At 35.2% G+C, this 16,126-nt stretch overlaps 1 protein-coding gene across 6 annotated transcripts in view; it reads right to left on the bottom strand.

Annotated features, from left to right (window-relative positions):
- The window catches only part of LOC139116238 (POU domain, class 2, transcription factor 1-like), a 27,347-nt gene extending 11,221 nt beyond the window's left edge, over positions 1-16,126 (bottom strand). For 2 of the 6 annotated variants that reach the window (XM_070678821.1, XM_070678823.1), the window contains exons 1-5: positions 15,849-16,085; positions 9,203-9,295; positions 7,995-8,269; positions 7,109-7,336; positions 1,925-2,035 (exon numbers count right to left, since the gene is read on the bottom strand). In XM_070678821.1, the coding sequence (XP_070534922.1) occupies positions 1,925-2,035; positions 7,109-7,336; positions 7,995-8,269; positions 9,203-9,295; positions 15,849-15,888 (747 nt within the window). In that variant the 5' untranslated portion in view covers positions 15,889-16,085. Of the gene's footprint in view, positions 1-1,924; positions 2,036-7,108; positions 7,337-7,994; positions 8,270-9,202; positions 9,296-13,176; positions 13,241-15,848 lie in introns of those variants that run through there. The other 4 variants (XM_070678822.1, XM_070678824.1, XM_070678826.1 and 1 more) reach the window with 4 other exon arrangements.

The following is a 16,126-nucleotide window of genomic DNA, read 5'->3' as shown; positions in this document are numbered from 1 at the left end:
TGATTAAGAGAAAATACTGGGACATCATCATGGAAAACCATGGTAGGTCAGCATCAGACACATGTAACATCTCTAAATAGACTCTTAAAGTTGCAATATGGATCAGAATTGTCTATTTTCTTATATAAAACTAAAGCAAATAGACCATACTACATTGAGGTACTCTTCCTAGATAAGCCTTTCACCACTCAAGGTACACAATATGTTCATTTTGATGCATTTTGGTCACCTGCAAAGCTGTGCATTTTGGCCACCTAAAAGAGCATTTTTGTAACAATCTTCAAAAATAAAAACATTGGCGTTTTCTGCTGTGCATGTGACCTTCACTGCCAAGACTGATGACATCTCCTGGGAGTGTCCATTGTGAGAGACAAGCTGGAAAGGTGATGCAGACACAGTAGTGGAACTTGACATGAATAATTAATAATTCATGCTAACGTTTGCTTCACGTTTCAGAAATATACACACAGGTATACAAATATGATAAAGTACAACTGAACAAATGATTGTTTAATTGGTTTTCTCACTGATGCATCAGCAACGTATGTACATATTGTACATTTGAAAGTCTAGACCACATTGCAGCTCTGCTTACCCACATAACACAGCGTCTCCACAGTATTGGTCACGTGATTCTCTTCTTTCACAAACATTCCCCACATTTAATATTAAGGTATCCGCATGCTATATTTACAGCTTTGCCTAGTTCAGTTACTTCTTACTATATGCCACTGCACATGATGGCATCTGTCTGATACCGTCAGCATGCTGTAATTGAGACTGTATGCATCACAGATGGGCCTGAGGTTGAAATTTTCAAATGCAAATGTTTCCTAAAAACACATGCCCATTATATCAAGGAATGGGAACGGATTTCAGTTAGTTGTTTGCTCTATTGAAAAACAACTGTGTCTATGTGGAGAGACTGTAGCACATGGTTCACACATCACATGGAATTACCGTTATATACACTGCCATGAATTACATCTGTACTCTCCATAAACTCCAATCAGTAATTGACATAAAACATTTGATTGAGAAGTCATCAAAATCACATCTTCAGACTTGACTGTCTAAAGTACATACTCAGGATATCAATGAGACTACACAGAGACAAGGCGATATGGTGGATGGTTGCAGTTAGCTACCTCCAAGCCATGCTGACGGATCATCATTTTCTAGGTCTATGAATATGATTCGATTTACCAATTGATTAAAAACCTCACTACCTTGGGTTTTTCTAGAAAGTCAAATTGCTGAAACATAAAGGTCAATTCTGAACCATATTGCAACTTTAAACACATGTGAATAGACACCTACACCTATCTAACAAGTTATTTTGCTGTCAACTCCCAACCATGGAACAAATGAAATGCCAACTACTGCCAACCAGAAATTAGTGGGATGAAACATTCAATGCATATGAAACATTAAACAATAGTAATGACTGAAAACTCATGTGTGTGTGAGGCTTCCTGTTCAAAGTAGCTTTTCTCAGAAATAACATTATACAATGGTGGTATTGTGTCTTTTCTTTTATATTTGATCACTGTTTTATATGAGAAGTTTCATGTCATAAAAGGATACACTGTGCACAGAGTATGATGATCAAGTTTTGGAATCAATCCACTGAATGTATGTATGTATAGATCATGAGAAAATAACACTCTTTCAGGCTTTCAATGCGTAACCAAGCGTTTACAGGTCAAAGGAGTCTCTTTATAATAGCCTTATGTCAATTCATGAATGGCAACTACTTGTCTTCAAATTTACTATACTGTTGAAAATAAGCAGTAACTTTAGTAAATTCAACAGATTAAGCAGTTTCAGAGTAGTATTATGAAGAAATATATTGTGAGAAAAGCCACTTTGACAGGAATTAATCAGACACAGTAAAATGATCAGTCAGCAAGATGATGGTGACCTTGGGTTGTGGTTGCTGTGGTGGTACTTGGGATACTGGTGTTCCTAGCTGTTGGGATGGTGGCAGCTGATTACTGTATTGTGGCCACACTTTGCTAAAATCGGTATAATGCTGCAGTGCCAATATGGGAAAGGAGATGCAAAAAAAAGAAAGACAAGTCAGGATTTTAGCCATGCCAATATTAAAGCTATAGTGTCTCCTTTGTTAAAAAGAAAACAATTGCTAAATGTTACACACACATCCTTAATCATCACAACAAGGTTACATTTCATTGCCATAAAAGAAACAGCAGAGTTGCTCAAAAGATTAAGCCAATGTTACTGCAGACAGTGTGCTGCATATATCTTCTAATTAACGAAACTGCATTTACTTGATTAGAAACCACTGATATTTATTTATTGTGACATCTCTTGTAGGTCCACAGATTTACACATGATGATCATCATTCTAAACAACTCTAACCGAATGTGCTGGTCAAACTAAAAATTGTGTTGGGTTTATACATGTACAATGTTTTACAGATGACCGACTGAAAAAAATAGGTTTAAACATTCTTCTAGTTGCGTTCAAATGTACCTGAATTCACAAGTGAGACACTAAAGCTTTAACAGCTCTGTCAAATCACAATGGGGTTAACAAAAACAGTTTGTTAAATTGCAAATTATTACCATTAAATAAATTATGATGTCCATTCAGTTCTATATTACAGATACAATGGGATCTGTTCCAGTGACGAGGAACAATAATCAATTCTTCTAACACATACACATACACAACTTAAAAACCATACTTGTTTGTAATATTTCAGCCTGTTGTGACTTGTCACATACAAGCACTTGTTGCATTCCAGGAAAACACTCCATTAGTGTTACTTACCTCCTTCATAAAAACAAGAGTCTAATAATAAGTATACATATACCATGTGACACTTCTAAAAGCAGTACACAGAGAAGACCTCCCCTTTCATCCAATCAATAAATTTTACTGAATGGAAATTTCAAGAATAGATATCCATATGATACTTAAAGGGACATAAGCTGTAACTTGTGGCAAATTTTTCAGTATTCTGCTTCTGTACATCAACTACCGTGTCTGACCCTTATCCATTTGTCGTGCTGAAATTTTGAGTACTCTTTTTGTCAACACAGCTTGTATGTGTGTAGTGATCATTGTTTATTGTTTACAAATGAATTCTAGTCCGGACTTGAATACAATTTTCAACAATAACAATGCAGATTATACTCATACAGGTTGTGTTGATATGCTAAATACTTGGCAATAAATTACAGTTTGAGGATTCGATGCAGAAAGTGAAGGGAAACCACAAAACAAAAGTTCTGAAAAAATAGCCAAAAGATACAGCTTATGGAGCTTTAATTACTTTTGAAAAAGCTTGATTAAATGGAAATGTAAATTATCAGATTGATGGCCAGGTCATAAGACATACTGTGATATTTACATAGCATGTCTGGTAAATTTTGTGTCTTTTCAGTCAAATAAAGGCAGTGTCATAATTCCCTAAGTAGGCAGAAACCTCCACTGAAAGAAAGTCAACTGTGCTAGTGATACGGCTAATTATCACCAAGGAGAAGTGCTAGTATGTGTAAGTACTCCAACAAGCACCATAGATACAATGATATTACTTAGATCTTCTGACAAACAGCCATCAAATTACTGCAATCACACTCTATCATAAAGGCTATAGCATGACCAGTAGGACAGTCAATCTAGCCGATTAGTGATATCTACATGAGTGTGTTTATGTAGGTCTAACAGCATGGTACACCAAAGCCAATTGTGCATCTCCGGAATAAAAAGGATGCATGGTGTTCTACAGTCTGAGTATGCCCTAGAGCACAGGTAATGACAGTACAAACAAACCCACATGTACACCTGCATATAGAAATACACATATTTCTATGCACGTATGTGCACATGGTTTTGTTTGCACCATGGTCCATTCAAATTCCAAGTTTCACCATTAATTACTAGTAGGTCTGACGGCACAGCAGACTGAAGACATGCATAGTTCTCTCAGCACATGTAGTTCTCACAACACGGCATATCAACAGAAGTGACATGATATAAAAATCTCACAGTGCAGCACATTGCCATTATTACTGATGGTAGGGAATGATGCACCCTTCATTTTTGTTAGCGTAGCAGATTGAGGATTTGTTTTGTCATGTGTGACACATCTCAAATAATAGCATGGATAATCTAACTCCTACGTGCTCTGCTCACAAACACCAGTATCATTTGTTTGATGTCGCTGAGTATAAATATTTCCATTATTACATTCTCTTACTACAAAGTCAAAGGAGGTATATCAAGACCCCCATTTGCCTTCTTCTTGTAATGTTCTGTATTTGAATAAATGAAATTCTTAGACCCTGAAAGCTTGATGAACATTTGATGTGCACTGAATTTACACTCATGTCTGTACATCTTCTATCAGCATCTCAAAGGCAACATAAGTTATTCATTTGCAGCATTTCACATGGTAACATAGATTCATGCATGTACTATGATTTGTTATGTATTTTATTTCAAAAAGGAATAGAAATACCATGATTCAGTTTCACTTCTCTCTGACAAAGCCTTCATTTTCAGATGTAACATTTATGCATACAAAAGAGGCTACTCTAAAATCCCCACTTAAAGTTGCATTTGCCAATCAAGATGCATCCCTGACTGGGAGACAAATTGGATTTTTTGGGCCATTTCTGATTGCAATACTATTTCCGTGAGTGGTTTTCTTGACATCTCTTTCATTAGCCTTTCAGTAAAACAATTCAGTAATAGTGACTAGCAATGATTTGTCTCTTTCTTTTACAAATAACATACAGCAGGAACTATTAATGAGCTAAAAACTGGTTTTTACACCACTGTAGTCAGTTACTGTTGTGAATAAAATTAATATCACTACCCACAACACTGTGCAAACTCAGGCCCCGTCTACTTTGTTTATATACATACTGAAAGAGTGGGCAATCATTGGCGTGGCAAGAAAGTCAACTGGTCAAACTTTTTGGAAGTGCCAATTTCACACCTTTGTTCATCTATTTTCTAGCAAGTGAATGGAATAAAGGGTAGAGCAAATAAAAGTATTATGTCTGGGGGCCACAAGGAGCAATCTGAACATTTACCTGTAAAACCACTTTGTGTGCTTCAGATAGCTTGAGACAGCTGATGCCAAAAGAAGCAAAGTACATTGGTGTCATAACCTCCTCCACCAGCCAAAGAAAGCATACATTTTACTTCAAGAAATTCTCCCCATTATTGCAAGCAATGTACTTGCACTTCAAACCAAGTGAATGTCATTCTAACCTACTCTATGTCATGGCATAGCATGAATCTGGTTGCCATGCTCAGCATCATGTGAATATACACTTCTAAACATATTCATAGACAAGTCATAGTTTTGGAAGCTGTTGATCAATGTTGGATTGTAACAGTGCTATTTTTGTGCAATCACCACAGGTGAATGAATTGGTGTACGCATTAAAATCACAGTACAATGTCCTGATGATTTGAATAAGTTTAGACAGGTTCATGTTATGGCTGTCAACATGACAAAATAATAACAATCTTGCAGCCCAAAAAGTAGCATCAATATTGGATTGTATTGTGACACAAATTGACATACATTTGTATGTCACTGTAAAATGTCCCAATACCAATTTCGAATGAGATCAGGTCCAGCACGTCTTAGCAGACAGACAGACAGACCAACAGACTGAGCCTTATCCATTACTCCCCCTAACATCATCCCCTGAGGGCTAAAAATTCTTAAAAATGTTCCAGTCTTCAGAGTTTTGATGAGACTGCTTATTGATTACAATTTATAGGCATTGATATATTAATATTGCACTGCAAGCTGTTACTAATTATCCCACAAATGCTCAACTTACTATTTACACAAATGTGATGACACTTGGACTGATTTTTCAAAACACTATAAATGATGTTCAATCAATCTCAACACAGACTATTATGTATGTCACCAAGTGTTCCCTAAACACTGACCACTGATCACCTCGATAATTCACTGAGCACCATTTAGTTTTGCATAAGAGGCAGATAATTACTGTAAAGCAGTCCCTTACTTTTAACACTTTTTGGAAGCAAGAGACAGCACATCACACTGCAGACTTATGAACAAACACGAAAGAAAATTCAGTAGATCAAATTGCAGGACCTTACTGGGGTCAGGTTTATATAGAATTCACAACATTTGGTACTTGTGGAGTAGTTAATGCTGCATTTGTCCTTCCCCAAAGCAGTGGTACTAATTTATCACATATCAATTGTTTGTAATTATTTCCTGATTAAAATGCAATTTCCTTAGTCTACTGTGGCTACATTGAGAAGAACATCACAAGAATATTACCCTACGTCTATCACATATCTCAAGAGAACAAATAATGATTGCACAAGCCCTATTGGTCAATATATAGTCAATCACATTAAATTACAAATTACCATAACCACCGACTTAACCACCTGTTCACTGCTCAATATACATAGGACTTAGATATACTATTATTCACTATCCTGCGTTGCTATGCAAGGACACCTGTGACTTTCATTGTTCAGAGAATTTCAAATTAGGTAGAGAACACCACACAGCAGTGTGCCCTCAAAGGCAATTTGGTGTGCCCATGATTCATAAATATTCTTTATGACACAGGAAAATTTTCAGTTGAATCAGATATTATACATTGTGACTCAAGGTAATTTCACAAATTTTTCAACTGACTCAAAGTTTACTGAAATCTCTTTTGTTACAGGGCACACTGTCACACAGTATACTAGCTTTAGCAGCATGTCAAAAAGATATCATGTCGAAAGAAAACACAACACCCAATTTCTTCATCCTAAATCCTAATGCAGGACTATATACAAACCTCAAAATCTTCAGTCTGTATGCATCAACCCTGAAATTCACAGAACTGATCCCACAGCTCAAATACATCATATTGAAAATAGATGTTCAATTTAGAGAACTGACACTGAGCAACTATACTCATATTTTTATGCCAACTCAGATATACGAATTTTGCATCCATAAATGTCCCTTTGAGATAAAATATCCCATATGATTTCTGAGCACATTCATAAGATGTATAATTGTTTATCTGTAATACAAAGAATTTTAAGCATTCAATGAGAGTAATGTACCTGTTGCTGGGGAAGGAGAAGTTGTTGTGGGATTTGTCCTGGTGCTATTGACAGCTGGATAGGTTGCTGCTGCTGCTGCTGCTGCTGCTGCTGCTGTTGTTGTTGTTGCTGCTGCTGTTGCTGTTGTTGTTGCTGTAGTTGCTGTACTTGCTGATGTTGAACCTGTTGTTGCTGCTGTTGTCCATCTGCTTGACTAACATGGACTTGTATTTGACCCTGTCCTAATGCCTATATAGTATTAAACATAAAATCATTCAATGTCAATAGACCTAATAGCTTAATAAATTCTACCATATTGCACTCGTTTTTTCATGAATCCCTCTGCAATATATATGTAAGAAATAGTGTCCACAGACTGCAAAAATCTTACTGTCTTTCAAAAACTATTTCCCTGTTTTTTAAACATGGTCAATCATATTTGAAAATGAAAAATGCGTAAGTTAGTGACATAATGTCACGTTATACAGTGTTTTTGCTAAGGTTGGGGAACATAGGTAAATGATTTGGGAACCCTGGTAATATTTCTACTGTCTCCTAAACTGATTGTATTGATATACAAAGAGGAACCCCGGTAAAATGACTCGAGAACCCAGTTACATTTACCGGGGTCCTGGCCTTTACAAAAACATTGTTATAAATACATATGTTACATTAAAACTGACAAAATGGATTTTAGGAAAGAAAAATAGGGTGTTTCAACTATTTGATACATGGAAAGTTGTCCAATACTATTGTTTTACTCAAGCAAACTTTCAGTAACATGGACATCCATGTTTTGCAAACACCATAAAGAAACACTACCTGGAAAGTCAAAGCTGCAAAATCCCAAGAAAACATGCAAACAATTTGCACCCATCCTAAGATTAGAGAAAGCAGAGTTTCTAACCTGTAATTGTTGTTGTTGAGCTGTTGACAGTTCTTCCTCTCTTGCTGTTAAGGTAAGCGTTGGAACACTCAGATTGGCAGGTACAGCTTGTATGAGTACCTGTGGTGCAGCTTGGGTGACTGCTGTTACCGTAGCAACTTGTCCAGTGCTTTGAGTTTGTTCTACTTGTTGTGTCACTGTATTGGGTGTTGTAGCCACCACAGATGCTGCTGTGTGATGGCTTGCAACAGAGAAATCTAGACCATTTACTGTGGTTGTGTTTGGTTTAGCCTGACCTGCATTTATTATCAACAGAGCAAAGTAAAATGATTGTAACACTCATTATAAAGTCCATCTCAGAACTTTCATGATGCTGGCATAACTAAAACATCAGACACATGGGAACCACTGGTCTGTGGTTCTGTGTATAAAGTATATTGCATGTTTCTGTTTTTTTATCTTTTACCGAATGATTTGCTTTGACATTACTGTTAGTCATAGAATTATCAGTGATTTAGTGTTTTCCTTAACCCTTTTCCTGCCAGACAGTATCACTTCTCCATCAGCCAAGTCAGTAAAAAGCAGTATTGAGCCAAAACATGACGTATTTTCACCCACTTGGTTTGGTATGTTATAGCATCTTTAGTCCAAAAATATCAAGTTTACAGTATTTACGTTTTCAACAGCTTTCAAATGTACAGTATTATGTTGAAATACACCATATGGAATATGCTGTGTTTCGGTGGTGAAATATGGACTTGGCAGGAAAAGGGTTAAGTTTTTTTTTGGGCCGACATGGTGTCCAATTAGCATATTCATTTGTATACTTTACATATTTGCATAAATTATCCAACAGTTTACAGTGGCTATCAGTATCTTCAAAATACACCTAGATCCACATATTTGCTTTGTGCGTGTGGAGTAATCATTCTTGGAATGAATGCCATATAAATCCTTCATACAACAGAAGAAAGGCAATGTACCATTAATTTCCCCTGTACATGTGCAATCTGCCAGTTTAAATGTTTATGAAATCAAACAAATGTTATGTGGCACAGAAACCTTCTTGAAACAAAAAATGTCAGTGAAAGTGAAAGGATTTATACAAGGGAGGGTCATTCAAGACATCATAGAGGGGACAAGGGTAGCATGGCAGCACTGCAACACTGATTATATGCTGGGAAGAACACTTGTTTCTAGATAGCATAAAATTACAAAATATGACTTACCTTGTTCGGATCGAACAGATTCAACTTTTACTGACGACAGATCAGATGATGTGTCATTACTCATATTAACAGCTTCAGCATTATTCAAATTACCTGAAAGTAATTAAATTACAGTTGGGGAAAACTTTCATATTTTGCAAAGTAGTCCAGTATGCTGTGGAACATACATAAAGTTTCCATATCTGTTGACTCAAGGTACAAAATTCTTGAAGTTTCCTTTGAGTTAGACCTATAACAACTATTAAAATGAAATGTGTAAAATTTCCTGAAGTCAAAGAGAATGTGCTTGAGTCAGTAATACAACAAGTTGCCTTAGAGGTCATACTTATACAGCCGTTCCATAAATACCTGAAAGTGAAAGCCACTTTAAGAACATTACAATATTGACCTCCATTGCATAAAAAATACATAGTAAACAAAAACATCACATACATGCAGTTCTTAGTTTGATTTTCCTTGACAGGTGGAAAGTCCAGGGTCAGAAAAGAATTCTTACAGTACTTCTCAATGACACAGTAATGATCACAAAGAGTAACAGTACAAATAATCATGACAAATGTAATAAATGTAGTCAATCCTAAAAAGCCTGATACTTTAAGAAAACAAGAGAGGCAAAAGAACAATTAAGGAGAGGTACACATTACCAGCAGTGAATTGTTCAGAAAATATACTGAAACCAATTGTTTGGTATAGCTGAATGAAGGCTAATAGTAGGAGCATATGGAAAGGAAAATATGCATAAAATCAGTCTAGTCAGAAATGTTGTGTTTATTGTGAAAGAAATGGTGTACACAAACAGCATTATTCAATATAGAATTTGAGCTTCCATTTTCACACCTAGTAGTCACTAATGTCACACCTTTGTCTGTCTGACTATGTTTATGAATTTGAAATTGTGACTCATCTCACTTTATAATTTTGATTTCTGAAATGTAGTAAATGAAATGAAAAGTGACCCATGCCAGACTCAAACCCACATCCCCAAAATGCATTTTGGATGCTCTACAAACTGAATTTATGCAAAGCCAATAGACAGATCTAGATACTTGATACAAATTTGAATGAAATCCTTTCGAGCATGGCAACAGACTGATAGACGAATGGACAGAAATTCCTTACAAAAGATCACAAATTATGACAAGAAACAAGTCAAAGCAAGTGGTAAATCAACATTCCTCAACGTTGTTGAAACATTATTCTTCTTCCCATATTTTTTGAAGACTGATCCTTTATCTAAACTGAATAACATTTAAAATGCATGACACCTATAACACTTGACACGATACACTTCAAACATAATATTTTGGTGCAATATGCAGTAGTTATCAAGATTTTACAGTGGACAGAGATACAAACTGACATGCATACATACATATACATACATACAAACATACAGATGACAGACACTTCCTGTTCCCAATAGTTCACACACCATCCCACTATATGTGTAACAAATGGGAGCTAAAAGTTAATATTCTGTTTGAGGAGATGAGTTTCTTGTTAATATGTTTTAGTTTGACTTTGTGTGTCATGAACAATTTCTAATCAAATTGCTTTAAATATTTCATGCAAAGAATGACAGAGGGAAAATCCTGGCAAGTTTAAAATGATTTATTGCTGGCATTTGTGTTGAACAGAAATCTTTGCTATGAGACACTTCCACACAATTATATCAACTTGGATTAATTAAATTTTTTTGCCAATTCATGAATTGGTATTTTGACGATCAAATATATGTATTGGTATGCAAATTGGTACATAGAAAGTATTATTGAGTGTACCATGTGTGAATATTTGACAAAAACAAATGCATTGAGAGGATTACAATTGCAGTACTGCAATTAATGTCTACAAGTTTTCAAGTGTACAAATTTTATATCTTTCTGTTTTCTTTTTCAAGTACTTTCAGCTCAAAATTTCTCTTGAAAATATTTTTATATAAATACTCCATTTACTTTCACACTACATATGCTACAAAAAGTTACAAGGTCATCAAAATTAACTATAAAGATTAACATTCAGAAAGTCCCATTTAGCCACCTGTATCTATCCAATGGCATTACATAACCGATTCATTAACTTTGAAAGTATGATGAACAGTTTGAAAGCAATGATACCCAATTCAGAAACAGCTTTATTGACTGTAGAAGCATTCAGTCAGGAAGTCATTTTTGTATCCTGGGTTATGTGACCTTGGCAAGAGTGATCCAAATGTTCAATGAATTACAGTAAATCCTCTGACAGTCTACTCAGTGGCAAATTAGAAAACAGCTACCAAACAGAAATACAAACAGCCTATAATTCAAAACAGTTGCTGGGCATTCTACTCTTTGTTTTTAAAACAGTCACTTGAGACCATATAGCTAAAATCTGTAGTTGGAGAAATTGAGGAAGAAGTCTTTTGGACTCCTTCTTAGGTTTTTATAAACACTTCTGAATCAATGATGATGGTGTGTAGCTATATGTGTGAATAATGCTCCATAAATGGTTGACTTATGACACGGGCACTCAACAAGTGAAGTCGTGGTATAATCACTTATGAATGTAAAAAAAACTATCATAATGAACATGTCAGTTGGTCCTGAACAAGTCACAAAAGGCTATTATTCCAACTGCATTGCAATTACATTTAGTATCTGTTTCAATGACACCAATACCACTGCTTATGTTTTATCCAAACTCGATTACAAGAAGCAAGGTTATGTGTAATTTTTCTAGCACTTCCCCAAAAATTCCTCAGATCATCTGGCTTTTCAATGGCTATGGTTTTTTGAAAAACAATTACATCATTTACTTCTAAAGATGTAATTGAATTTCGGACTACTCTGAATTCATACCTTTTAAACTAAATTTATTTATCACCTCCTAACCTATATAAAAAGACATACAAGAATGGTTCACGGCATGAGATCTAGAAGATAAACAATGGAAGGACACACCAACTTTTACAAGAAGTGTAGGGCATGAGACCTCAAAGGTGACCACAAAACACTATGGTATCATACCTGTAGCTGCAGTAGTACTGACACCTGATGATTCTCTTTACTGCACTGAACCACTTTTCAGATGTCACCTTTGACAAATTTGACGAAAAGACTCAGATCACCAAAAATCACTCGTGTAACGTTCTCAATTCATGCACTGTCATGGAAATTATATTCTCTGGCTGAATTTTGAATAAAATGCAGAAAATTTGATGTGTTGTTTGTTAGAATTTTTTATTAAAAGTTTTTTAATCTGCAGCATTTTCACCAACAAAGTGATAAAAAATATACCATTGCCTCATACCTTACTTTTTCTTCTTTCAGTACACTGACAAGTTATGGTAAGTTTATTGTCACATTCAACCAAATTATAAAACAAAACACAAATTTCTACTCTTCATAGAAGTACAACAGATCCTCTTATGAGTATGTCCCATAGATCAGGAAAGTACATAACATTCTGTCAAAGAGTTTTTGTATTGTTAAAGTTTCTTTTTGCGAAATAAACAATGACAAAATCCATTTTATAAAAACAAATGCAGTAGAGAGAGTGAAGCACACTATAAATATTAATATCTGACCTTTTTCACCCAACTACCTGATTCTATATTCACGATTCCAAAAAAGTTGAGATTTGAAAATTTCAATTTCTACTGGCTGGTTAGGAATTTTCCATATTGGATCTAGCATAAGAAGATAATGCCTGCATTCATCTGATAGATGTAAGGTACACTGAGAATACAGATTTAAAGGCAAACAACATCAACGATCAATCATGTCAAGTTGCTAAATGTCTGCAGGAACCCACTTTTGCTCCCCGAGTATATTTAACATGTACATACAGACTTTAAGGACTTCAAAGCGTCAAATTCACACTCTCAGAATTTTTAACTGTCAGAAATCAAATCACTTTTCATTGAAATACTAACGAAATACTTACTACATTGCACAGAAAAGGAGGAATTGTTAAGTTGAAAGCTGGGAACTTACATCATTGTCATTCTGTAGCTGGAGGAGCGTGGGAAGGTTGTTTGGCAGCTATTCAATGGTATGCAAATATAGGGAACAAAGCTGGCTTTCAGAGCTCTGCTATTGAAATGCATCCACTGTGTATTATGTTAATGAGGTTAACAATAGTTACTTTCAATAGACTAACAGGTATGCTGATATTTCAGTACACTGTGGGGCACCTTCAGGGCATTTAGCCTCTAAAGGCTGGGGCATGCACATCATTTTTTCTATTGTGTATTAGGCTCTTCCACCAACAATTGTACATATGTAAATGTTTGTAAATTTACAATTTGTTTAGAAATAGCATGACATGTGGATTACAATTTATCCATGGTTTGATCTTAAAAGAGCTACATGAATATGACTCTATAACTGTTTTACATATGAATGTTTCAAAATTTAGAATATTCATGACTATTAAAAACAACATTACAGCATGCTTACCTATCACATGCTACTTCTATACTCATGATACATCTTTGGTAAATTGAACACCACCATATAAAGTAAAAAGTATCAATATTTGAAAATCTGACAGCTCTAGATAATGTAAGTCACAAAATGGACTGTAAAAATCTGAACAATCTCTGATATCAATACATAAATAGGTTTCAACATAATAAATTACTCACAAATATACAATCACGCTTGAATGTTGTTTATCAAAGAAAATGAGAAGAGAACAAAGAATAAATGTAGTGTCTTTTAAACAATACTGTAATGCAATTTATAACAGACCATGTGTTCAAAATTGAGGAAAACAAAAATGTTTTTCCTTTTCAAATTTTGCAGCTTGTACAATTTGTGCAGTGGAAATGGCATCATTCAGCTAAGAAGTGATCACTTAACAGATTGCTACTGTTGGAAGTTTTAGTAATTTTACACTTTTTGCACATCACTGCATAACAAAACGTTACTGGTCGGATGAGGCCCATGTTAAAAAGAGAATTTTAAACATTTCAAATAAATGATATTCCAATGACATTTAGACAACAACTGAAAGAAAAGGGAACAGATGATGACAGTTATCCATTGCACAGAGAACGTATTATCCTTTTTATAGGTACACTTTGTGACATTTTTGAAGTACCAAAGGCAGGTTTGCTTCATCTAAAATGAAGTTCTAGGCACATCACCTGGAGAATTTCGTTGCAGATGAGTATGCAGCCTGTATGGTCATCAATCAATGTTAATAGAGGTCATAGCATGTCCATATCCAGTAATGCGTACACATTCGTTCACCATCACAATTAAGAAAAAGCAAAAATGTTTAATCTGTCTTTTTTGCACTCCTGAATAAAAAACCCATTGGGTTACTACACTAAATAGCATGTTTGAGAATATTATAAATTTTGTTCTGTATAGAGGATGAAAAGCTCTGATTACCTTTTTGGTACCCACTGTAACATGCAACTTCATGAATAATTCATTTCTCTGAAAAAACATGATGGCCATGTGAAAAATCACCTGGCAAGGCAGTTTTACAACAGCAATATGCATGTTCTTACCAAAAGTTGACAGCGAGTCAAAAGAGAACTATATTTTTTGACATACAATATGTTAAATGATGTAAAACTCTGCAGCATATTTCTCTGTAACAGTCCAGCAGAATTGACGTTTGAAGCAAACATATTTCTCATGGTCACACTACTTTCTAATCAGTGGAATCATACCAAACGATTTTTACTATGGAAAACTGTTAAACTTGTGATGATCTGATCAATGTATATTCCTTTTGGATTACATTAGTTTTCTAATATTGTTATCAAATATCTGAGAACAACTGTTGACACACACGAACATAATCATGCATTTGAAAAATGGCAAACACAAGCCAACGCATCAAAGAAATCATTCTTTTAACACTTTGCTAAAAATTTAAGACATATACCTTTCAAAAATTGGTCTGGTGTATATAGTGAAACGTTAAGGGAGAAGGGGAATATTTGTTGTTGTATTTAAATCTAATATTAACATATCATTTAGTCAGTATTAACATGCAAAGCAAGACTGCAGTCATTGGTAGAGATCCTATCATTTTCATATCATATAAATATCAAAGTCTGGCTGAACTTTGAGTTGCGGATACAGACGTCACAGTTGCAACATTACCAAGCCAAGATTACACAGCTTCAACAGTGGTGCCATGTGAGTTTTGTTATACGAGTTATAGATGCGTTTGGCTTGCAGCGTTCAAACTGTCCACAACCAATCCAGTGCCGTGGTGAAGCGTTTCTTTTCATCGGCTTTCTTGCGAATCGCGATCACAATGGTCTACTTCACTTTGAAATGTCGATTTTTAAATAGTGGTGAAGAGTTGAAATTCAACTTTTATATTTGAACGTACCAACGTGCAATAACAACACCATTCATTCGCACGATAAAGGCGTGATTCGGTGGTCTAAGCACGGTGCGTGTTTTGTTTGGCTTCGCCTTTTCAGCAACTACAAATTCGCCATGCAAAAACAACACATGCACATCACGACAACTGTACACTAACAAAGAACCTCGTAGAGTCGAATGTAAAGAAAATATAATAATAAAATAACAGTACGAAACTAGTGCTTGGAAATGACACGAATCTTGCCATCGCTTGTTTAAGAAATAAATTATGCTAAAATAGTAAAAATGAATATGTAAGGGACATATACCTGTCTTTTCATCAATCTCCTTTGACGCTGGGTCCGCCATTTTGAATATTAAAATTCACTCAACAGCTCGTTTAAATATGACTCGTATATGCCGAAGATTAATTTATGCCAACTGCAACGACGATGCAAAAACTTGTCTTGCCACCTTAGTGTTCGTGAAGTCCTAAAATTATGCAAATACTTGAATATTTTGATCAAGTCCAACGAGACTAAATGGAATAAAGTAGGCGCCCACCCTTTCCGATGAAGTGCGTAGCGGTATACGGGATAAGCCGAAT

The sequence above is a fragment of the Ptychodera flava genome, chromosome 17, assembly GCF_041260155.1.
Source record: "Ptychodera flava strain L36383 chromosome 17, AS_Pfla_20210202, whole genome shotgun sequence".
NCBI classification, from domain to species: Eukaryota; Metazoa; Hemichordata; class Enteropneusta; family Ptychoderidae; genus Ptychodera; species Ptychodera flava.
Note: the sequence above shows the minus strand (reverse complement) of the source record. Positions and strands in the feature narration are given on the sequence as shown.